Source organism: Diabrotica undecimpunctata, chromosome 5 (assembly GCF_040954645.1).
Source record: "Diabrotica undecimpunctata isolate CICGRU chromosome 5, icDiaUnde3, whole genome shotgun sequence".
NCBI classification, from domain to species: Eukaryota; Metazoa; Arthropoda; class Insecta; order Coleoptera; family Chrysomelidae; genus Diabrotica; species Diabrotica undecimpunctata.
Window position 1 is genome coordinate 143,105,345 of NC_092807.1, and position 26,066 is coordinate 143,131,410.

Consider the following 26,066-nt stretch of genomic DNA (forward strand, 5'->3'; position numbering starts at 1 on the left):
TCTCTCCTCAACCGCAATAAAGGGTTGCTAAAAAAGGAATTCTAATGAGCAGACTAGGTCGTACAGCAATTTCAAAAGTATTCAGCATGGCGGTAGCCTACAGGCATCATTCTGATACTCAACTAGATCAGGCTCAAACATACCTGATCGTTAGCAAACTGGAACGATCAGTAGATGAGGCTCCTTTAAGAAGTCAATATCAACTTCTGCAGTTTCATAAAACATCGTTTAGCGCAGGGACCCTGTGAGTACACTGTGCTGTGAGTAAACTAAGGATTACCAATGCTGTATAGACTTCTGCAGAATAAGTACAAATAGCTACTTCAAAGTTTGCATTAAATTATAATTTCTTATACTCAAAAGTCCAAGTTATCAATGTTTATACATAAATGTCCACAAACAGAAAAGTTATGGAGAAAAATAAAATTTTAAATTTCAACTTTAACACCCTGCATCTTTCTTAAATCAATATTTTATTAAAGCAAGTTGGCTTAAATCGTAATATCTTAAAGTATAGAATCTACTGTTTTTTTTATTGTACAATTATATTGTACAATATAAGTTTATGTTTTTTATTTTACTGTTAATCTGTTTCTAAAACAATGTGTATCTCACAGGAAGAGTCCTGTTGTATGTCCTGTTATATGCATGGTTAAGTGTATATTTTCAGGCTTTTTAAACACGTAATTATCCGATTCCTAGTCCTAGTATACTGATAAATGTTTTACCTACTTTAATATACTTACATAGATATGTCATGCCCTTTTATATTATTATTTTAAACTTACTTTTTGAAGAAGATTGTGTTTTCATTTCATTAAACGACCGTATAAATGGCAATGCATGCTGTTTTCTCTGATGCTGATGTCGATGTCTTTTCATTAAGGCTTCCCTTACTTTCGCTTTTTTATCAAAAGGCAAACTGTTATTATTAATCAGATTATCCAAAACCAAGTCTGCAATCTGCTCTAGAGACATTGCTTCCATATCTAAAATAACGGTTCCGTTAAGTAGTAAACTTCTTAATTCAAATAACGAATGTAGGGAAAGAGTAGCAACGTGTGGTTTTGACCATCGGTTGCCCCCTTCTTCGACGTCTTCTTCGAACTTAATCCATCTGGCTGTTTCTCTCCATTCCATTTCATCGCCATCCACCACCAACTCTTCCATTTCTGAGAAAAGCGGATGGATTTCATGTTTGTCGTTATTTGCATCTTCACCAAGAATAAATTGAACCCTTTGTGATGGAGGGGTACCTGAAACAGGGCATTATTTAAAATTCAGCCAATTTAAAAATAATCATGTACTGATTTTAAAATAAGTCAACCAATTTGCCAATATTACAAAAAAAAATTTCTATTTGATTTTAAATAAATAATACAATTGCATTCAGTAGAAAAAAAAATTTTACGACAAAATATATTAGACCAGGGCGGGTCTGTTTTAAGGTGGATGTGAGAAGTTTCATTCAGATTTTTGCAGAAATAGTCAGATAATAACTTCAGTAATATTATTTGACTTATCTTCCTTCTCAAATAAGTGGGAAAATTCAAATATTTAAAAATTACTAAAAACATCGATTTTTTTTTCGACTTTCCTTGCTTATAACTTTAAAAGGTAGCCGGGGGAAGGGATAGTAAACTTTTTTGCATATTTTTAGGGCCCAAAAATTAACATTCTCAGACAGATTCAGTTTGTTCGTATGATTTTTAGAGGTTCAGCGGCATTTTCCGCCCTGACGATTGGAGTGTAAATAAATTAATTTAATTATATCAAAACTAAAGTATCTCTGGCATTTAGTAATGCGTTTTTTAGATCGCTGTATTTGTGTTACAGGAAAGTAAAAAAAGAAGAAAATTGCTTCATTTAATCATTTTCATGCATCATCGCTTTACATCCCATAACTTACTAGAATCATTCCTTCGCTTAGATAATAATATCACTTTATTAACAAGTTTACAGGTACCAATTACATTTTTCTGACAGTCAATGTACATTCTAAATTAATTTATGATCGGAGATAAAACATAGTACGTGTATATTTTTTTTATTATTCATACAATATATAGCTAATAATCACTATATACAGTATAGCCCAAAATAAACAGTACTGAACTTGTAATTATTTTATTGTTTTAAAAATACATATTATTGACACTTTATAACATGTTCTAAATGAGCTCCTCCTCTCTCAAGACAGACTTTATACCGATATTCCAGATTTCTCGTAATGTTATGGACTAAAGGTTGTCTCAAGTCCGCGAAGAAGGCTCTAACGGCATCCTTTAACTCATTGATGGTTTGTGGTGCCCGTTTATAAACGGCAGTTTTAGCCATGCCCCAAATGTATGCATGCAGAAAGTCAGCAAATCGTGAAATGAATTTGTTTGGAAAATGTCCCTGAAGAAATTGACGAACTGCGAAAGCAGTATGGCAAGTTGCCTCATCCTACTGGAAAAATTGATCTCGAAATGCCAAATTACTTGCACGACAACATTGACATAGATCAGGGATAAAGCGTGTTAAAATTTGTATGTACCTTTGTTGATTAAGTGTGACTTGCCTACCATTTTCTTCTATAAAGTCTGGATCAATGATTCCGTGTCCTGAAACTGCACACTAGACACTCACTTTTGCGCTATGTAAAGGAACTTTTAGAGCTTCATCTGCTCTAGCAAAGCCCAGAAATCGAGTTGTGCTGGGTGAAAAATGCACCCAGCTCCTTCAGGATTCTTTCCAATGAAGTTCTTTTTAAGCCAAGATTCAACGCTGTGCTTCTCTGGTTGGCTTTCGAATTTTCCAAGATTCACTCAAAAACACGTTCATTGTTATCGTTGTTTCTGTCCTGGAACGCCCTGAGTTTCCGTTTTGTTGGCACAATATATTACCCGTATTTCTAAACTTTTCAATAACCTTCAAAGTTACATTACTTGGAAAACGTTTATTAAACCGTTGTGTGAATTGATCACACACGAATTGCTGACTTGCGCTATTACGTCGGCCGATTCCGTATGAGTGAAAATAATAATTTCCACAAGAAACACTTTCTCCTCTGTACTTAACACCATTTTTAACAATTAGGCCTTAATAATTATTTGCGTAAGGATTACTTGACAGGTCTATACTAGTTAATTTGAATATGACAGCGCGCACAAAGAGACATCTATGTTTCAGTTTCAGTACTGTTTATTTTGGGCAGTACTGTACTTTATGCTTTTATATCAACAGTATTTACACTATTAAATACCTTTTCTATGTTAACATAATAATTATTTAGACCAAAAGTAACACTTGTTTGTGATGTGCTAAATTGAAATTGGCATACATAAAATATAGTATGCAACTCATAATCAATATATATATTTTTAAATCAAAATTGTTTAACGCGTTTACTACGCCAGCATATAGTTTCATTATTACCAGAGACCAGTAGTACAATACCAATCATTACTCTAAAAGTGTGTATTAGATGTTTCTTTTGCAATATATCTGCCAGATTTTAATGTTGAATATCTGATGGCCCTCTTCGCAGTATAAAAAGGACGGTAGATTTTTATCCTGCGCAAAAGCACACCTGTGTACCTATACGAAGGGAATTGTACATAAACCTATAAGTTGATCGTAATCCATATCTGCAAAGAATGTTGTCGACTTGGGTTAGTATATACAGTGCATTCCGTATGTTTTGTAAACATGATCAAGGAAAATTGTTACCTCATGGCTATCGAAGAACTGTCTCTGACCAACATAATTCTTACCGGAGACCGAATGTACCATAACAACTTTAAATTGTTCGTCGTACATAAAATAAATGCAGTATGCAACTCGTTACGGTTAATTTTCAGAATTAAAACGTTTATCACTGTGCTCTATCTTGAGCACTTTTCATCCAATTTCTTGACATTTTCTTGAGATCGTCAATCCAACGAGTAGGGGGCCTTCCTCTACTTTTTTTGTCTAACCTCGACCTTCACTCAAGCAATCTCTTCGTCCCCCTTTCATCACTGATTCGGGCGACGTGTCCAGCTCAGTGTGGCAACTGGGGAAATTACATCGGTTCTTAACTCATATCTTAACTCCTGTTCTTCATCTTAAGTCTTCATTTTACTCGGTTACGAAGCGATATACTCAGCATTGACCTTTTCATTTTCCTCTGAGCTATTTGCAGCGTTTTAGAAGAAATTGGTATATAGCTTTTAAAGATGTCTTTGAGTTTTCCATAGGCTGACAATGCTAGGTTTGGTTGTCGCTTGTGATCTTTATTTCATGTCAAGTTATATGTATTTTTCCACCAGCTCTCCTTCGTTGTCTCCAACATGGATATTTTCACTAGGTACTAGGATTGTCATGAATTTTGTTTTGAAGATGTTTATTTTAAAACCCACACTGGCACACACTAACTGAAGTTCACATAGCATTGTACATATCTCTTTGAGTTTATCCGAGAACAAAACTATGTTATGTTAATTTTCTACCGTCAATGTTCAGACCCTCCCCTTCCCAGTTGAGTTTTTTACAAGTATATCCTAGTATTGCGGTAAACAAATTAGGCGATAAGGTATCACTCTGTCGGACTACTCTGCCGATTTGGATATGAGCCGTGTTTTTATAAAGTTGCATCGACATAGTTGTTTTTTTATGTATTTTAAATTAACCTTGTATATCGGTAGTCAATGCGGCATGCTTGTAGTGCTTCCAGGATTTTGTCAAATTCTACCATATCAAAGGCTTTATGAAAATTTACAAAAGCCAGAACGAGTGGTCGATTGTATTCGATAGTCTTTTCTATTACCGTTTTAATGCTCTGTAGATGATCATTTGTTCCAAATTTGGTACGAAATCCAGCTTGCTCTATTGGCTTGTAAAAATTAAGTTTTTTCTCAAGACGATTCGTTACTATTCTTGTAAGGAGTTTGTAAAGGTGACTAAGAAGACTTCTAGGTCTGTAGTTTTCTAATTCGTGGGGATCTCGTTTTATTTCGTCTATTGTGATTTCCGGTAGTAGTTTTGATCCTTGGTTGACAATGCCCTTTTTCCTTGTTAATATTTCTGGTACTATCTTCTCTACTATTTGCTTTATGTTGGCTTGTGTACAGGTTTGTGTTGGTTGTTGAAACGTTAGTAGTAGTAACAGTAACGGAAGTACAATAACAACTTTAAGAATAAATTACTTGTTCATTATCAATAAAACACAGTATGTAGTTCGTTAAGGTTTCCACACGTATAACAGTCTCAAATGGTTAAACAGCAAAGTGGGTCTGTTATGCTAGTGTCACATCCCCCTGCGTCGGTGTAGCTTCGTTCTGACATTAGCTACGGAATAGGCGAAGAATTGGCAGTTGACAGACGAAGAAGAATTGAAGAACCGAAAAGAAGAATTGGCAGTTAACAAATGGTTACAGTCTTGGCTAAGGTTCATGCTCATCCGGTAATGCAGATTCAATGCTTCCCGACTGTGACGTCACACTGTCTCTCCCAAGTGTACCATACTCTGTTTTTTTTTTGCAAAATTTTTAGAGCCTCACAAATTAACATTCTCACACAAATTTAGTTTGTTCGTATGATTTTTAGAGGTTCAGCTGCATTTTCGTCCCTGATGACTGGAGTATAAATAAATTAATTCAATCACAACACAATTGAAGCATCTCTGGCATTTGGTAATGCGTTTTTTAGATGGTTCTATTTGAGTTAGGTGAAATTAAAAAGAAGAATTATTTTTCACACGCAATACCGATGGTTTTTAATATTATAATATAATTTGTTATAAATATCTTGACGATATGAAAGTTTTTATCGAGAACGAGCTACCAAAGAAAAAGGTAATGGAGATTATCATTCTATTGTTTATAACGTCGTAAATCCCGGTCAACTTTGACCGGTTGTATCTCAGGAACCTCTGCTCATAATATAATAAATAGTTATCAATAATTCTTATTATTTTGTAAGAAACGTCGTGCCAAGTCTTTTTTAATTCCGTTTCCTGAACTAAATTTAAGCTAATAGTTATCAAGATATTATATTTGTTTATAAGCCAAAAAATTGTTTATAATTTTAAAGCATTCCTGATACCGTCCAAATAATCCGATTTCAATTCTATAAGGTACATTAGATAGTTTAAGTTCGTTTTTATTAGGAAAACAATTGGGAAAATTGGTTTTATATGTCATAATGCCATAAAACACACAAAAGGTAGAAAAGCTCCAGGACCCGATAATATTCCAATTGAACTATTAAAGATAATTGATGAAGATAATATTGATGTCTTGGTAGACCTTTTTAACTCCATATACAAGACGGGACACATACCCAAAGAATGGCTTCTCTCAACTTTTGTAACGATTCCAAAAATCACAAATGCTAAAGATTGCAATGACTATCGGACAATTGCATTAATGAGCCACACATTGAAAACCTTCCTTAAAATCATACATAACAGAATCCACATGAAATTAGAACAAGAAATAAGTGATTCACAGATGGGTTTCTGACACAACGGTGTCTGGATATGAATCAGGACATGTATGCTTGCTTCATAGACTTTAAAAAAGCTTTTGACAGAGTTCAACATGAAAAGCTTTTAAGTATTCTTAAGACCAAAAACATAGATAGTAGAGATCTACAAATTATATGGAATCTGTATCAAAATCAGAAAGCAAGAATAAGGGTCGAAGGAGAACTGACAGAGGAAGTAAGTATACTTAGAGGAGTTCGACAAGGGTGTATACTTTCACCACTCTTATTCAACGTCTACAGTGAAGTGATATTTCAAGAAGCTTTATTGGATATTGTGGAAGGTATTTTGGTCAACGGAAATAGCATTAATAATATTAGATATGCGGACGATACGGTCATATTTGCAACTGACATGGAAGATCTACAGTACATAATACAACATGTATACAATGCATGTGAAAGGTACGGACTGCAAATGAATCTCAAGAAAACGAAATCAATGATATTCTCAAAAAAACCACAAAATGTAGATAACCTGATCATCAATAATACAACGATCGAAAGAGTAACAACATATAAATATTTAGGAACGTGGCTAACCGGAGATGGAGATCAAACAAAAGAAATCAGATCTAGAATAGAAATGGCAAGAAACGCGTTCATAAAATTGACGAACTTACTTTGCAACCGTAACCTTAATCTAGAGATCCGCACAAGAATGCTACGTTGATACGTTTTTTCTACTTTACTATACGGCATGGAAGCGTGGACAATAAAACAGTCTGAAATCAAAAAATTAAACTCCTTTGAGATGTGGTGCTACAGGAGAATCCACAGAATATCGTGGACTGAAAAAGTAACTAATATAGAGGTGTTACAAAGAGTGAAGAAAGAATGCGAAGTCAAAAAAACTGTTAAAATTAGAAAGATTCAATATCTGGGTCATATAATGAGGGGCGAGAAGTACGTATTACTTAGATTAATTATGCAAGGGAAAACACAAGGAAAGAGAAACCCAGGACGACGCAAAATATCCTGGCTAAGAAATTTGAGAAAGTGGTTCGGTTGCAGCTCATTAGAATTATTCAGAAGCGCGGCCAATAAAATTAAGATAGCAATGATGATTTCCAACCTCCGATAGGAGAAGGAACCTGAAGAAGAAGAAGGTTTTATATGGTCTAGTTTTTGTTGTGCAAGATTTTAAAAAATTTAATTTTTTTAAACAAATTTAGATTGCAAAATTATTGTTAAATCAATATTGATGCAAAATCTGTTAAATCGATTTTAGTGAAATTTGGAGGACTATTTCACTATGTTATAAAGGTTTTCTAGACGAATTATGAAGGTCCTAAGTAAAATTTAAGTGGTTGAAAAACATGGTTGAATAAGAAAACGCTTGTTTCTCACTCTTCTTTGTATTTATTGCTATTTTGCAGCAACGGTAATAAATTAAAACATTTTTAACTTGCCTTATCTTATAGAAAATTCAATTGTCGCTATTTTTTTTAGTTCGACTTTGCTCAAAAATGAATTGTTTTAAAGTTATAAACAAGAAAAGTAGAAAAAAATGGATGTTTTTACCAATAATTTAATTTTTTTCTTAATGTTCCCGACCTATTTGAGAGCAAGAATAAGTCAATTATTGTTACTGAAGTTATCATCTAACTATTTCTGCAAAAATCCGAATGCCACCCGTCATCCAAATTTATTCGATTTTTTATAGATTCGCCCTGGTCTATATTTCAAAAACGATTTATCGTCTTATATTGATAGTATAATGTAAGCTCAGGGATGAAAATTCATGCAAAAGCGATGATCGTGCATAGCAATCGAAGATTCAGAAGGCATTGTTGGGACATTATTGAATATCTATCTATTCAATTTTATTACGAATGACAAATTATAAACGAAAATTTTTTTACAATTATATATGAATATAGGGGAAGGTGGGGGAATAGCGTATAATGTAATATCGATCACCCTCAAATTTCATCTAATTGACGTCGCAGAGCAAAACGAATGCGCACATGTTGAACGCATCAACAACAGGTGGTGTACTGGCTACTGGCCACTTAGTGACTCCTTTATTAGTTGAAGTCAGCATTTTAGTATTCACAATGCATGAAAACATATTTCTAGAATACAGATATTAGAAAATCATATAGTTATAGGTTAGGTGTTTTCTAAAAAAGACCATGTCAACAATGAGCACACTTTCGGATAAAATCGACCATGGTGGTCGAATTTATCCCAACGTGATCCATATTACCCTAATTGTGATAGGTCTCAGTTGATGTTATTTATTTCAGATACCACAAACATACCACAGAAAAACAACACGGTCCTCAAGAGGCGATGGAAAGAGCCCTCAGCAATATAGATGACAAAATACTTTCGATAAGAGAAGCATCAAAGTTATACAACATACCTTATGGAACATTGCAAGACCGATTAAGAGGTCGTTTCAAGGCCAAAGAATTACACTAGGACGAAAAGCTGTCTTTAACAACGAAGAGAAATTCGATTTTGTATATAGAATTTTAGAAATGTCGAAGGCTTTTTTGGCCTTACGTCAAAACAAAATTAAACATCCATTTAAAATGGTAATGAAAATGTGTGGAATATACTGGTTTTGTTTATTATTTATGCACCGTTATCCAGAACTCAGTTTGCGTAAACCAGAAGCAACAAGTTTGAGTAGAATTACTGCTTTTAATCGTGAAGAACTAAAGATATTTTACAAGAACTTGGCAACCCTATGTGATTGTTACAAATTTGAATATCAACAAACGTTCAATGCCATTCAATATTTTTAATGTTGATGAGACGGGTATCAGTAATGTTAACATTCCCTGTAAAATTGGTGCTGCTTAAGGCCAGAAACAAGTTGGTGAAATTATCAGTGGTGAACGAGGACAAACCACGACGCTGGTATATGCTTTCAGTGCCTCAGGTCAATATATTCTACCTATGTTTATTTATAGAAGAAATCGGATGAAAGGTTTGGACAAAAACGGTCCTATTGGGGCAATATACAGATATTCCAAACAGGGTGGATAACGGAACAGCTCTTTTTGAAATGGTTGAAACATTTTCAGCGGTATGTTAATGCTTCTAAAGACTATCCAGTTCTTTTAGTGCTAGATAACCACACAACGCATTCAAGTCTGACTTTCTATAATTTTTGTCACGACACCGTAATAAATTTCCTTTCACTGCCACCGCACACCTCCCATCGTCTCCAGCCTCTAGATATCACGTTTTTTTTTTATTCAAGACAGCTTACTACCAAGAATGTGACAAGTATATAAAACAAAAAAAAATATGAGAAAATCAATACAATAGACGTTGCAGAACTTGTTTAAAATGCCTTTAATAGGGCTGCGTCTGTTGAGAAGGGTGTAAATGGTTTTTGAACCACAGGGATCTTTTCCTTCAATCTAGATGTTTTTTGTAAAGAAGTATTAATATCTATACCAGTAGTTGAATAATATCAAGATAACGTGTCTTCTCTGCCCGATACACATCACACACCATCGCCAACACCAGTTCCCCTAGATGAACTACCAGGGCCCAGTTGAGTCCAAAATAAAAAACTAAGACCAAAAGGAGCACCATCATCAGAAGATTCTTTATCTGAATCAGAATTAGAAGAAGTTACAATTAGAAAACAATTAGAAAAAAAGGAACAAAAAAAGCAAAAGAGGAATGTTGAGAAAGTTAAACGAACAATTCGAGCTACTAAGATAAAAACAGAAAAATTAGTCAAGAAGAAGACTTATGGCGTAAAAGCACACCAAACACGAGAACGCGAACTATGTGCAGTATGTTTGGAGTTTGGATTAAATAAATTATGGTGGAGATGTCTTCTCTGTGGTATCTGGCATTATTTGTTTTCTGATTGTATCAGATAATGATTTTTTATTTAGACAAAGCCAAAACAAATGAACGGTTATTAGCGGATGTTCATAAACTACAATGTAAGTTTGTGTACCGATAAAGTTATACTATCGTTAAGAGTACTCAAAATTCAATATTTTCCATTTTTTTATCTTCAATGTGATTAAAAATAAGGCTCAGTGCAATTTTAGTCCGCCACCCCCGACCCTACGCGCTACCACCAAAAACGTAAATTTTTCGTTTTTATTTTTTTTAGGTGGGATACAATTAATTTAAAAATTTCACGCCTAGTTAAGAATTGTAAAAAACGTCCATTTTTTGTCTATTTTTTATAGACCCACAATCAGTGTACATAACCTAAAAACGTATTTTTTTTTAAAGTGTATGACTTTTGTTTGTATGTGGTGCAAGTTCAATTTTTTGTATGTATATATTGTTAAATTTACAACGTCAGTTTGTATCAAAATGATTGTCATATTGTTGTTTAAACAGCGGTATTAAATGCAAATTAAAATCCTCAAAAAAGGCTATGAAACCAAGTATATTATCGTTCAACTTTATTATGTTAACAAATAAAAATATAAAAGACAACTACTTTCTTGTTCTGCAAGTAATTTGTTAGAGGCCTAAGTATATTTCCTCGCATTTTTTGGATTGCTGAGTAATAAAATTCCATACCGATCGTTTTTGTTCGTCTGAGAATATTCTTTGGGAATTATAGCATTTTTACTGCCAACCCTGACCTAAAGCCACTTCACTCATACCAAAATAAAATAATTAAACAAAGCTTTTCGATAATAAAAAATAAACCTTGACCTTCATGAGATTTACTTAAAACATTATTGTTTTATATAAGATATCAAAACAGATTAATGTTTTATTTAGATGACTGGAAATAGTGATAAAGATTACAACTGTTTGGGTGATAATATAAGAATGAAATAAGGTATTAATGTATGCTGTAAAATTAAGACAATGATTATCAAGATATTATCAGCAAAATACTAGCGATAACAACGCTCGACCGAGGTGCAAAATTTTGGGCCAATGCTTTTTAAATGCAGTCATTTTTTACGAATCCTGAGAAAATTAATAAGTATTTTTAAAAAAATTAAACGCAGAATGAAAGAATACATTATTACTGAGGGCCGAAAGTCCCTGAAAACTTCTATAATCTTTATTTTAATAAGTCACAGGAGTGAAAAAGAAGAGAAAATTTAGTGTGATTTTTAGTTTCAAATATCTCATTCATAAAAACCTTTTGTTTATTCTAAGGGACTTTTTGCCATCGGTAATAGTGTAATCTTTCATTCTGCGTTTAAAATTTTCAAAAATATTTGTTAGTTTTCTCAGGATTTGAAAAAAATGAATGCATTTAAAAAGAATTGGCCCGAAATTTTGCGCCTACGCTCTTAAATGTCGAACTCAATATTTACCACTGTCCAAGAGGGCGAAAAAACTACCTAGTTAGAATCCAACTACCCACATATGTCTATTTTCCGTTTTCCAGGTACCAAATAAAAAACATAAGGGGCCTTATATTAGAATCTCTAATTCATACTACTTGAAGACGCATGTATAGTTGGTTGCCTAACAATACCCTTACAATTTTCTCACCACATACATTAATTAATAAAACAAATTCCACCATGCTGTTAAAAAATAAATTCAGGACAAATTAACAACTTCAAACAACAACATTGATGGTTGCTACTGTTACATTATTTTAATTTTAACTTTTTCAATTTTAAATAGCGTTGGCGTCTGTCTTAAGTTGACTAACACATAAAGTTACACTGACTGCTTTGTTTGGACTTCCGTCCTAACTTGTCAAGATTGTAATTTCAATCAGTTGCTTTCATCAGGTCCTCGTAGACACATCGTCTCAGGACCAGCAACTTCACGTGGAGTCATACGTCGCCATGTTACCAAATCCAGTGGTAACTTTAACATCATAGAATTTATCACAATATACGTAAACCAAATTTTAAAACACAATTTTTAACGGGTTTTTACCCACACATTTAGTGGCTCAATACATGTATACCCACCTAGTAAGTATTAACCTTGGTCAAAATTTAAATTTCACTTTCTTTTTAATTAATATACTTATATATATATTAATTAAATACTTTAGGTTATATACTTTTTAGGTGCACTGATGATGGAACATGGATTCCGAAAACGTTTTGACATGATATAGCCCGATTGGGTCTTTTAAATTATATACATTTTATAAAGGATTTTTAATACAATTTTTTGTTATATATGGTATACAGCCAAACTACAGGAACTTAGATTTCTTGTGGATCTTTTTTATTGTCCAATGGTACAAGGACTGCTACAAGGAGATTTTCCTGTTCGTGAAGAATTCGCTAGATGGTTGCAAAATCATAAAATTCAAAATGAACATTTTTTCAGATATATTTTGTTTTGCGACTAAGCTACATTCACAAAAAATGGAATTTTTAATGTGCATAATGCACAATATTATTCGTACGTTGGTGGCAATCCCCACGTTGTTCAAGAAATATGCCCTAAGCGTCATAATTCTTGACCATTCTTTTTTTACGAATTGTATATCGCATTTATTGAAACAAAAGATAATAAATTTATAAAATTAATTAAGGTATCTATTAATTTAACTTTCATGACGAAAAACAGAAAAAATTTTCAAATCGATTTTTCTAGTAAGCGGTGTATGCTACCGACTTTTAGTACCCACTAAGAGTACCTTTTAGTACTGAAATACCTAAAAATTGAATAATCTATTATAACGAATGCTTAAAAGTTAAAGACAAAAAAGTTAGGAGTTAAAACAACTGTTGATCTACCCAAAACGGACGCCTATGACTGGTACTAGAAATGCGCAATTAATGTAATTGATTCAACTTTGGATGATAAATAATCGTACCAGTTTTCGTTTTTCTAACTAGGAGCGTTCTGGAGGTATTAGAAAAAACTAATTACAAAGAGCTATCTTCAAGATTATTTATATTATCAATCCTACTATTGATATTAGAAGGGAAAATAGAAGGAAATAGAGGACCAGGACACCGCCGAATATTCTGGCTTAAGAATTTGAGACAGTGGAAAGGTATGACCACCACAGACCTATTTCGAACAGCTGCTAATAAAAAACGATGGGCCATTGTGGTAGCCAACATCCATAGAGGATAGGCACTAGCAGAAGAAGATCTTCAAAAGCTCTGTAACGATGTTCTGATCGTGTAACAGTTCGAACCGTGGGAGTGTCAATATTTGCGCATCCACTTCTATAACGAAACGACGAAGTGGGAGTCGGGGCGGCTAGCGGAATTAGAGACAGTCTTGTAGCTAGCGCTCTAGGCTCCCAGACTCGCCGGTGTAGTGAACCTGCGAGCCAACCCGGACAGATAGATTTCCGTATTGAGGATCGTACTCTGTCCCTAACCAAGCGGAACCCATCGGTATTGTGTATTGAACATTACCGTGGATCTGCACAGAGCCAATCGGGACATAGAGATTTCCGTATTGAGGATCGTACTCTGTCCTTAACCAAGCGGAAAACATCGGTATTGTGTATTGAACATTGCCGTGGGTCTGCACTAGTACTAATTAATTTCTTTTCTTTTATAGACGTTCGCCGGGGACTTCATTCATCGCGGGATCCAGACGGGGACGTAGAATACATTTTATTTTTATTTATTGTGTAAGTATACAACGTAGAATTCCTTTTTATTTTTATTTATTGTGTAAGTACTAAATTAATACATTTATTTTTATTTCAAATTTGTGTTTTACTGAGTCTGTCGCCTAGAAAGAGCTACCCATCACAGTTCTAGCTCCCTTAGGAAGCATTTTCGAACTAGGTGAATTGGACTAAATTGTCTTAAAATTATCTGAGAAATCTCCTCTCTTCGCTTTCCAGGAGAGTTTCTGGACACCCTGTATTACTAGAAGTCTTACTATTTTTTGAGAAAACTAGTCAATCAGGGCTATTTTTGTCTGCTTTTCATTTTTGACAAAGTATTATTTTTTATTTGTAAAACATTGTACATTTGTAAAAAATAATTTTTTTTAATAAAATAAACCCAAACATTTCTCTTAGGAAACTGATAAAAGAAGGATTTAACTTGAATTTGGGTGCTTAGTGATTTCAAACATATTTTTTTTACTTGTCTTTTTGAGTCTTGGAAATTCTCATTATTCATTTTTTTCAGTTTTAAATGCATGTTTCGCATGGGGTAGTTCTTAAACCTAATTTTGTGGTGTCTCATGAACATTATGCAAAAATATCTCACGAAAATATTTTTTCGAACACAAGAAAATATTTTTTTGCGCTTTATCTTTTTTATCTAATGAGCTCTTCATTAACAATTAAAAAATCACATTTTAAAATAAAATAACCCCAAAACACTTACGGAGCTGATAGAAAAAGATTTGATGTTAAATAACGATCAACTTTAGGAAAATATTGTATTTTGTTCAAAATGCAAAAAAAATAAAAAAGCATTGTCCCAGCCAAAACAATTAATTTTTTAAATTAGTTATAACAGATTAAATACCAGGCGTGTTTTCCATAATCTGAACGTATTGTGTATGTCTACCCAAATGGGTGTACAACAAAATTCAAATTTTGGCTTGTGTTCACCCAATTGGCTGTACAACAATGATTTAAATAAATTATTGGGAACATATCTGTAGTTCAAATCGAGCTATGAGCTATATTTATATTACGGATTCCTACACAACATTTGGACCTAATGCGTAGACAAAAGGAAAATGTACTATCAGAAAACTGCATTATCAAAAAAAAATAAAGGAGAGTGTATACCCATATGTGTAGACAGTAAAAATCTTTATTTCCTTGTAGCTCGTGTTTGAGGATTAATACCGTTTGGACAAGGTTAGCAACCATCATAGCGATTTAAGTCATAGATACCGCTGCCCTGAGTAGCTCTGTAGAACTGCAGTTGAACCACGTTCTTAGATTTTTTAGTCAGGAAATGTGTCTTCTACTTCGGCTTCTCCGTCCTTGTATTTCCATGGCAAGAACATGGGACAAATATTGTAGCCAAATAGTGTTTGGGACTTTTTTTTGTTGTTTCATTCTTTCCAATAGTCCTTCTTTGGTAACTCTGTCCATCCAACTATTCTAAGCACTCTATTCTACAAAAGGCTAATATTAGATTGTTTCCAAAGCTACTATGGAGAAGTTTTTTTTCTTATGTTTAACTGATATATTAAAACCAACGGACCTGACTTAGAAATTATAATTGTAATAAAACCAGCGTCCAATGAATTAAAAAGTTTTGCCATATAATTTCCATTATAGTGTAAACATAAATAAAACCCTATTTACGCAATGTGGGATGATTATCTGATGATTTAGCATTTTATCGCCGTTAATAAACCAGGTATTAACTTAACTATACTATCGACATAAAATAATATTACTTTATAAATTTACAATCTTATCTTAAACCATTTGGTGCATTTGAGTTCAGCATACATGTCAGATTTTATGTACAATAATTGAAAATTACAAAAGTAAATAATGTGTAATAAATTAGCCTGTCTAAGAAAATATTAAATTAGCATGTACGTATTTAATGACATAGGTATAGATTTTTTCTGTAAACAATTTATACAAAGTATGCAATAGACTGCACACTAAATCAATAATTAATAACTCAACTTTTGGGTTTGAACTCTTTTATTTTTATGGAATTTGTTTGTAATTCGAATTTCCTTAATAAAAACGAAGGAGTAGCCTTAGCGAGGAGTATTATCGCCAAAGCTACGAAATATAATTGTCTATGATCGGATCTACGTGTTAACATAAAAAAATATGAAGTTGCAGAGGACGATATCATTATAGTTACAAAGAAAAACTTTGCCAGTACCTTCTTGAATAAGAAGCAATATACACTAAACTATATAAAGAAATCGTTTTTGAGAAAGCACCTATATGCTAACCCATTCCAAATCAGCAAAAGCTTATCTGATTGGATGGGATGAGGTTACTTGGAGAGGAACCAGTTAGTACCAGAAGTGTTAAATATCCAAGGGTGACTTTAAGGGGGCGATTTTAAGCTCGCTTAAATTAAATAACCTTACACCCAACAGGGTGTAAGGTTATAAACGTCACATATTTGTTATTTTTTTTATTAATTATTTTACTTCAATTTTCTTTTGATTTTATTCATTTAGTAATTTATCTTTCATATTTTTACAAACATGCTTTCGGCATGGCCTATGTAACGGTTGCATCTCGAAATGGCTTCGAGAACCTGCGCGATGTATCGAGCGCTGTAGAAATCCATTTGTCAAACAACTAATTAGAGGTGGGAATACCCCAGAAGATTCGAGAATAATACTTTTTGGTATATATATATATATATATATATATATATATATATATATATATATATATATATGTAACGATGTTATGAGTGAGTTTAGTTAATAAGAGAGTACCGAACTGTAAACTTATAAATAAATATATTTATATAAATTCGAACCGCTCGTTTTATTTAATTTCGCTACAATATTTTTATTCTAAAAATTCTCATCCTCATCATTCTCATCAGAATTAAAAAAAAATTTTTTACACGTACTCTGCAGTGAAATTCATTGTTTATTTTGTTATTAATATAAAAATACAATACCATACACGGCAACATAATTCAATATAATAATAGTATAACTTCAAAAACCAACAACTCGGATTATGTTGTAAATTTTCATTTTATTTTAAAATTTAGCATTTTTGCGTATATTACATATATTTAATAAAATGAACGTGGGGTTTTTAAATATTTCAAAAATAAAAAAGTAAATTCATATTGGGATTCGAACTCACATACACCAGCGTATGAACCAAACACGTAAAACATTTGCCAATCAGACATGACACAAACGTATTTCAAAATTGACAGTTCTCGGTCTTACAGTGATTTATTGAGATTATTATTATTTAGAAATACAAAAGACTAAAATAATTATGAACTTTTAATAAATAATACAAAACATATCACATAAATAATAATATTAATAAATATTATATTATATATATATATATATATATATATATATAATATATAAATATAATATATATAATATTAAATATATATACAAAAGGAACATTTTTATTCTCGAGAGAGGAAAAGAGAGAAAATATATCTTCTGTCTCTCTCGTACTCATTATCTTACATATGTAATGATTTCACCGATTCACTCCCGTACAAATTTCCAATGTATAGAAGTATAACTTCAAAAAGAAAAATGGCAATGACAAATACGGAAGGAAGAAAGCGTGTAAGAAATCAACAGAAGTGGAAAAACAGTAGGACTAAAAATGAACTTAATGTAGGAAATAAACATGAAAATGGAGCAGGCAAAGTAAGAGGCAAAAAATATTTGAAAATAATTGAGAACTAGCAGATTATACCAGACAATGGGATTTCATCACAAAATGTGTTCATCAAAGACAAAAGAAAAAGGCAATAAGGAAAACTGAGTTAAGGCTCAATTTTTCCCGAGAATATAATTTTCTGTTTGATGATAAAAGAATAAAAATTTGTAAAACGATGTTTTTAAACAGGCTGGATATATCGGAGACCTTACAACTGTCTTGGATAAAAATTGGAGAAGGTGACACTTTAAAAAAGTGTGATTTGAAGTGTGAGTTTGAAGTAATTAAATTGTTTCCATTAGTTCCTTCCATTATAATAGAAAACATTTAAAGAAAATTATTTGGAAGATGGTTTAAATATTAGTAAAATGTACAGAATGTACAAAGAGCATATTGAAACCAATTTAGTGCAGATTGCAAGTGAAAGGTAATATCGTGAAATTTTCAACTCCGAATTTAATATAGCGTTCTTTTAACCAAAAAAGGATCAGTGTCAACTATGCACGGGTTATACAGATCTTAATGATGGCATAGCATGACTTACCTAACAAATTTGCAGTCCGAAAATTGAAATATATGCATAAAGAACTAGCTACTGAGGATACAACTTTAAGTGTTGCATGTTTTGCCCTGCAAAAGGGATTAGTTACCCCTCAATCAGAAGTAAATACATTTTATTATAAAAGTAAAATTGCAACCTATAATTTTACAGTCTACGACATAGGTAACACCAAAGGATTCTGTTACGTTTGGTATGAAGAGGTGGCGAAACGGGGACCAAATGAAATTAGTAGTTGCTTGTTAGACTTTCTGAGGACACAAAAAACTAAAGGGGTTGAAACTGACATTTTATGCTCCGACAATTGTGGGGGGCAAAATAGAAACCGTTTTATTTCCTCCATGTTTGTATATGCTTCTAAAATTCTCAACATATAGATAACACACAGGTTTTTGGAGAAGAGGCATACTCAGAATGAAGAAGATAGTATGCATGCAATAATAGAGACAGCTAAAAACCGTCAGGATGCTGTTTATAACCCCAGTCAATGGATCACATTAATAAAAATGGCGAAAGTAACTGGACAATCCTACACAGTAAAAGAAATATCCCAAGCAGACTTTGTAAAATTTTCTGGAACGATCGGACGAACTTTTAATCTAGTAAAAATTGATATAGTTCGAGAAATGTCGTTGGTATTAGAAGAACCTAATACTGTTTCAATTTAAATACGATTTTGCAGAAACTTCAAACTAATTCCACTGCGTTGCCGAAACTTTATACTTCTCCTCTACTTGTTGATAGTAAGAAATTGAAAGGTTTATTAGAGCTTTGCAGAGGTGATCCACCTTCAATACCGCGCTTGTACCATAACTTCTTTTTTTTACGGTCAAAGGAGGGAACACAGACGAATAATGATATACATCAAGACTCTAAAAGTTCTAGTAGCAGCGAATCTGAAGAAGATGACTTTGAGTAGAAAGAAATGTACTCTATTTTTTGAAATTTAAGATATTATAAAGTTCGTATTAAAATATTTCTATCAAAATGATCGTATGTCATTTTTTTCCTAAATTGTACGAAAAATTGGTAACTAGTAAGTATTAAGTAAGTAGAAAAGTAGTAACTAAAAAAAAACAGAATATATTAAGAAAAAATATAATTTTTTGGTAATAAGTTTCCGGAACTGCATTTAAATAAACATACCTACAAAAATTTTGTTTTAAATAGTTTATTTTTGGCTATTTTAGAAACTGCTAACCAGTGTTTATACTTGTTAATTTTCTCATATCTAAAATGACTTATTACAGCCTTCGTTGCTTGAGTCGATATATAGATTTCTATAACTCACATTTCTACGTCACAAGTCGACAAATATTATTTGTCAGTTGACAACTCTCGACTTCTGACAGTGCTGAATGCTTCAATGCTGTGGGGATAATTTAATAGAAAGGAAATATTGTTCATCTATTAAAACACATTTTTCTATTCAAAATTCATTTATATATTAAATCTTTTTCTTGGGGTAAGTTATATTTAATATTTCGCCAATATTTGTTCTTTTACATACACAACCTCTTCCGCACATTTTTTTAACATTATAATTCGTCTCATTTGCAGTTAGTATATCTTTACATCCAATAATAATTATATTTATTTTATTCTTGCCAATTTGTTATTTGTTATTTAATATTGTAATTATTTTCAATATTTATATTGCAATAAAATATTTTAAAATCTGTGAAGTTGTTAACACGAGGTTAATTTTCTAGCATATCTTTGCCTTATTTTTGTCCATCTTTTTGAGTGAACAATTCTGCAGCACATAGTTGACTATGAAATATTAACTGCAGCTGCTATTTAGAACCCAATGGCCACCAGAAGATACAAACATGTGGCTTCCAATGAAAGTTGTGAGTTTTGTTATTCTACATTGGCTCCCAACTTGCGGAGGTAGTTAGATTGTTACCCATTGGCATCCACAGTTTCTGATAAGTCGTTCAATGATTACACATTGGCAGCTAGGGTAGGGCGCAAGTCACAGTTAAGAAGTCATACACCGGACACACATCTAGAAATCTAATAGGCAGACTAACATCACATAAAAGAGACCTCAGAAATAATAAAAATACATCTTCATTAATAGTCATGCATTTAGTAAAAATCATTCATTTAATTGCAATAAAACCAAAATATTAAGACATGAAAACCAATTAAACAAAAGAGAAGTCTTAGAAATAATATGTATCCATATGTTAATAAAAACACGGATATTGATAAATTAAGCAATATCTATAATTACATTAAATTTTGTGAAAACTTATTTTAAAATTCACTAATAATATATTTCTTGACTAAATTCAAAAAATTTAAATATTCAAATTTGGCGCCACTTTACTTTGTTGTTGAAATAATCAGATGACAAGTTATATACTTCATCATTCTATTATGTATAAGTACACAGCCATATAACAATCAAAATTAGTTATCAACAACGAAAAATATTAAATAAATTTATTAAAATTGTTCACAATTATTTTGAGGCACAGTCTTTTGCGATTTATCATTATTAATGTTTATACTTTATAGTTAATATTCCTATATGAAATTTGGTATTTTTAAATTCATCATGCATGTCGGATTTGATATGCTATAATTTAAAAGTTAAATGTAAATACAATATTAAAAAAACGTGACTAAGAAAATATGTAACATGTATGTTTTTAGATTTTGTATTTTTATTTTATAGTGTGGAACATGTTTGTGATATTGCACCTTAATTTTAATATTTAAAATAAATTTTTCATAATTTATACAATTAAGGCAAATCCATAAATCGAAGGCCATATATAATATAAAGTTTACTACAATAATCCCATAAAGTACTCGTCTAAAACCAGCCTCCCCACGACATTTTAAACCCCTAAACTTAAGTCTTGATGTCGAATGATACGATTGCGTTTTAGCCCGGTTTGGTTATGCAAAAATCATCGATTTCACGACAAAATGTTTCGCAGATATCTGAAGCTTTTAAGACATAGGTGGGGATTACTAGATGACGAATAGATGAAAAGGTACTCCAAGGTACTTACTCGCAAGGTATTTTTACCTTGCGTTTTTTTTAAACAATAATAATTTATGGTCACAATTTCATTTTTTGTCTTATACTTGTCAACTTGTCAAGTTTTTTCCCTTATATTTTAAATAAACAATATTTATATCATTTTTTTATATCAAGAATATCTTTATTTTTCCGGTTTTTTCAATTAAAATTGATAAATAATTTACGGAGATATTTGCACAAAAGCAGTTTTTTTGCAGTAATTTATAAATTTTATTAAATTTTTTATTAACAAAATAAAATGTTATTAATACATTTGAACATCGAAAAATTACCGTCTTTTAAATTTTCCCCCGATCGGTCAAATAATTTAAAAGTTATTTAATTTATTTGACCGATCGGGGGAAAATTTCGCACAGATTTAAAAGACGGTAATTCCTCGGCTAAATTTATGTATACGCAATCCACATTTCATCAATCAAATCCTTTTTTCCGATGAAGCCACATTTTTTATACATGGTACCGTAAATCGTCAAAATTGCAGATATTGGAGTCAAGAAAACCCACATTGGATGACTGAGTCACACACGCAATATCCTCAGAAAGTAAATTTATGGGCAGGGATCATTAATGACAGAATCATTGGCCCTTTCTTCTTTGAAGAAAATCTAACGGGAGAACGTTATTTAACTTTTTTGAGAAATCGACTTATACCTGTCCTTGCTAACATGTATCCAAATGCCAATAATCCAAATTTACCTACTGAAAATATCCGGTTTCAACAAGATGGAGCCCCTTCGCATTACGCACGTGAAGTACGTCAATTTTTAAATCATTGCTTTCCCAGGAGGTGGATCAGAAGACGAGGTTTTATAGAGTGGCCAGCAAGGTCGCCAGATCTAACACCTCTAGACTTTTTTTTGTGGGGTTACATAAAATCAAAAGTTTATGTCAATAGACCCCAAAATTTACAGGACTTGAAAGATAGAATTAGGCATGAAATGAGTCTAATTACTCCAGATGTCATCCGCAATGTACTTAATGAATGTGTCCGTAGATTCGCATATTGTCAAGAAACCGATGGATGGCATTTCGAAACATTTCTGATAGTATGATTTTGATTGACGGGTGAAGCGGATGATATTTTCTTTATGAGAGTTCTCCAAGTCGAAAGTATCCGTAAGAGACAATTTGGCCTTTTTTCAATTTCTATGGCTTCTCGGATAATTCTTGGTTTTAGGACGCGGATAGGGGCTATGGTTCTAAAGTCTTTAAAATCAATTTTGTGACCTGTATGAAGATGTTGTTGACCTAGGGGTTGCAGCGGTTTGGCCTGGGAAAATATTGCCGACCGTGGGAAAAATCGTTATCCTTTGATGTTTGCTTCTTCCACAACCTCTGGCGTCACACGCATCGCCCACCGAACAATAAGAACGAAGCCTGCCAAGATGGCCGCCTCTTCTTCTTTCCGTCTGTCGCTTATTATAATATACAGCATGTAGTCAGAAAGTCAAAACAATTCTTCTTTTCGGCTGTTACAGTTATTTTTCTATTTGTTTATTCTAATTTATCAAATACTACAATGCAACGGTATTGCAACAAAACCAACATTCGAATTCGTCTACATATAGACGTTTTACACACACACACACACACACACACACACACACACACACACACACACACACTTAACTGTACACTACTACTACTACTACTACTACTACTACACATGCGCTCTATCTAGCAAATTTTGGGTTCAAAGGGGTCCCAATGACTTTTCAAAGACTCATGGACCGTTCTCGTCATAGTCATAGTAACTTAGTAATTTTAAGTTATCTAGATGATCTTATTGTACTGTCCAGCTCTTTTAATAAATATTTAATCGATCTTTAGTTAGAGTTTTATAGACTAGATCAGTTTAACCTTCGGACAAATCGGAAAAAGTGCGAGTTTGAAAGCGAAAAAGTGAAATTTAACTGTGCTGATCGACGTTTGAAGGAACCTAGTCCATTTAAAGAACGAGATTTAGTAATGGAAAATTCAATCGCTCCCAGTAACAGGCCAAAAAGCCAGACAACTAAATTCTACAGGTTCTAGAGAGATAAAGCCTATAGAATCAGGCAAGTGGTATCGCCTGTGAGTTACGAGCTTTGTAGAGTGGACATCCATACAGCCCTTGGTGTGTTCCACGTATCCGCTCTTACACATGTTAACTTCAATGATGATGAAGCTCCAATGCCTATAGTGCCCAGACGAAGACGAAGACGCCTCAAGAAGAAACCTGCATCTTCTGCTGGTCCCTCGTCTAATGAGTTCGAGGCCAAAGAAGGAGACTGTAAGAAACCCACCTCCTACGATTGTGACGCACATGGAGTAAGCGATAATACAGCTCAACAAAAAAAAATTTTTGTCTTGCTGTCGAAAAAATATCAACTGATTTTGGTTAATTCATCTGTGCCGATTCCAAAAATACAAACCTTTTCTTTGTATCAGCTCTAGTTTTCGAGATATAACATTATCATCAAATACTTAAATATTCTTACATTTCTGTATATTCCTCCACTATAACTGCAATATGTTTATAAACCAACTTACCAAATTCTAATACAAATACATACTAATAACTTCTAATTAAAGTGTACTTTTTGGAAATGCCAATAACTTGAAATTAGCGCTAATTCTTTTTTAACTATTGTCCGATAAGTAAATAGTATTTTCATTGAAACGGCCTTAATAAATTCTTATAAAGTCAACTGCGGTCTATTGTAAAATTTAGTTTGAACTTGAGTTTCGTTGCAAGAGTTTGTTTTTGACAATTGAAAACCATGGCCTCTACAGGCAGGCGTTGTTGTGTAAATAACCCGGACGTTTTTTGCTACATATGTGGCGAGTACATTGTAAAGGAAAGTAGAAAACAAGTTTGTGATTTTATAAAAAGGGCATATCAAGCCTATTTTGGTGTTCATTTAGGAGATCAAGATAAATCCTGGGCTCCACATGTAGTGTGCAAAACTTGCAAAACTTGCGACAGTGGACGAAAGGACAACGAAAATTTAAAGTTTGGTGTACCAATGATGGAGGGAACCAAAAAATCATTTTGTCGATTTTAGATATCAATCGTCAAAATTATATTATTAGATTATAAGACGATTAATGCCCTTTATATTCACAGTCTTGTCAATATAAAGGGCATTAATCGTAACAATCGACATACGTGGACATATCTTAACCTGTATTCAGCAATAAGACCAATTCCACATCAGCTTGAACAGACACCCATTCCAATATTTAGCTGTCTACCTACGTTACCAGAGGATAATGTCGAAACGTTATCTGACGAACTAAAGACTAGTAGATTTGAGGAAGACGACAGTGATTTTGAAGAGGAGTCAACACGTCCTTAACTCTTTACTCAGGAAGAGCTAAGTGATCTTATCAGAGATTTGAACCTTCCAAAGGATTCTTCCGAGTTGCTTGCCTCCAGACTAAAGCAAAATAATCTTCTTCATCCAGACACCAAAATTACATACTACCGTAATAGAGAAAAAGATATTTTGCCTTTTCTTCTTAGCAAAATGATATGGTTTTTTGTAATAATATTAAAGGACTGTTAGACAAAATGGGTGTATCGGAATATACAACAGATCACTGGCGTCTTTTTATCGACAGTTTCAAATGAAGTTTAAAGTGTTTATATAATGGCAACAAATATGGAAGTATACCAATTGGGTATTCTACAAAAATGAAAGAAGAATATAAAACAATTTCGCTGGTGCCAAAAAACATCAAGTATGACCAACATCAGTGGGCGATCTGTGTTGATTTTAGGATGGTGAACTTTCTCCTGGGACAACAAGGTAGCTATACAAAATATCCTTGTTTCCTGTGTCTTTGGGATAGCAGGGCTAAGGACCAACACTGGAGTAGAAGAAAATGGCATCCCAGAGATGCTTTAGTTCAAGGAGAAGCTAATGTAGTTAATGAAGCATTGGTCGACCGAGAGAAAATAATATTACCTCCGTTACATATTAAACTAGGGCTGATGAAACAATTTGTAAAGGTCCTAGATCCTAAAGGTCAATTTTAACAAAAACGGTTGTCATATGAGTATTAAAATTTATTACCTCCAGAGCCACCTAGACCGTTTCCCAGAAAATCTTGGTGACCTTAGTGAGGAACAAGGGGAACGCTTCCACCAAGATATCAAAACGATGGAAGAGAGGTATCAGGAGAGATGGGACACTCACATGATGACGGATCACTTCTGGAGTCTTCAAAGGGACCGTCCTTTTAAAGCCGTTGCAGAAAATCATATAAAAGGAAGTTTTTAGGTGACGCTGAATAGCAGATTTGTGCTGCGATGCTGGTTAGGTTAGATGAAAAGTTAAGTTTTTTTGGCAGATATGTGTGGTGATTTTTGTAAGTACATTATTGTACAATAAATATCTTACTTTTTATTAGTGTTTTGTTCATTTAATTGGTAGCAGCACTACATATGTGTAGCTAGTGTTGCGTTAAATTACCCTATATGTTAGAAATGTGATCTGTTGTATTTCCTGAAAACGATCTGATGGAGCAAATCTGATGGAATTTTTCATTCAGCAGACCCAAATTACTTAAAAACAGCAAAAAAATTTCCGGCAGCAAACTGTGTGTTTACCAGTGTAATCTAATTGTCAAACCGCTAGCTTGTAGAGACTGAAGTGTGTTCATATTATCTTAAGACTAATATACACAGTATACAATAATTTACT

General features: G+C 32.9%; 1 protein-coding gene across 6 annotated transcripts in view; it reads right to left on the reverse strand.

The window, feature by feature from the left end:
* The window catches only part of Ndae1 (Na[+]-driven anion exchanger 1), a 207,912-nt gene that overhangs the window by 65,726 nt on the left and 116,120 nt on the right, over positions 1-26,066 (reverse strand). For all 6 annotated transcript variants that reach the window (XM_072532888.1, XM_072532887.1, XM_072532891.1 and 3 more), the window contains one exon: positions 789-1,256. In XM_072532888.1, the coding sequence (XP_072388989.1) occupies positions 789-1,256 (468 nt within the window). The remainder of the gene's footprint in view (positions 1-788; positions 1,257-26,066) is intronic.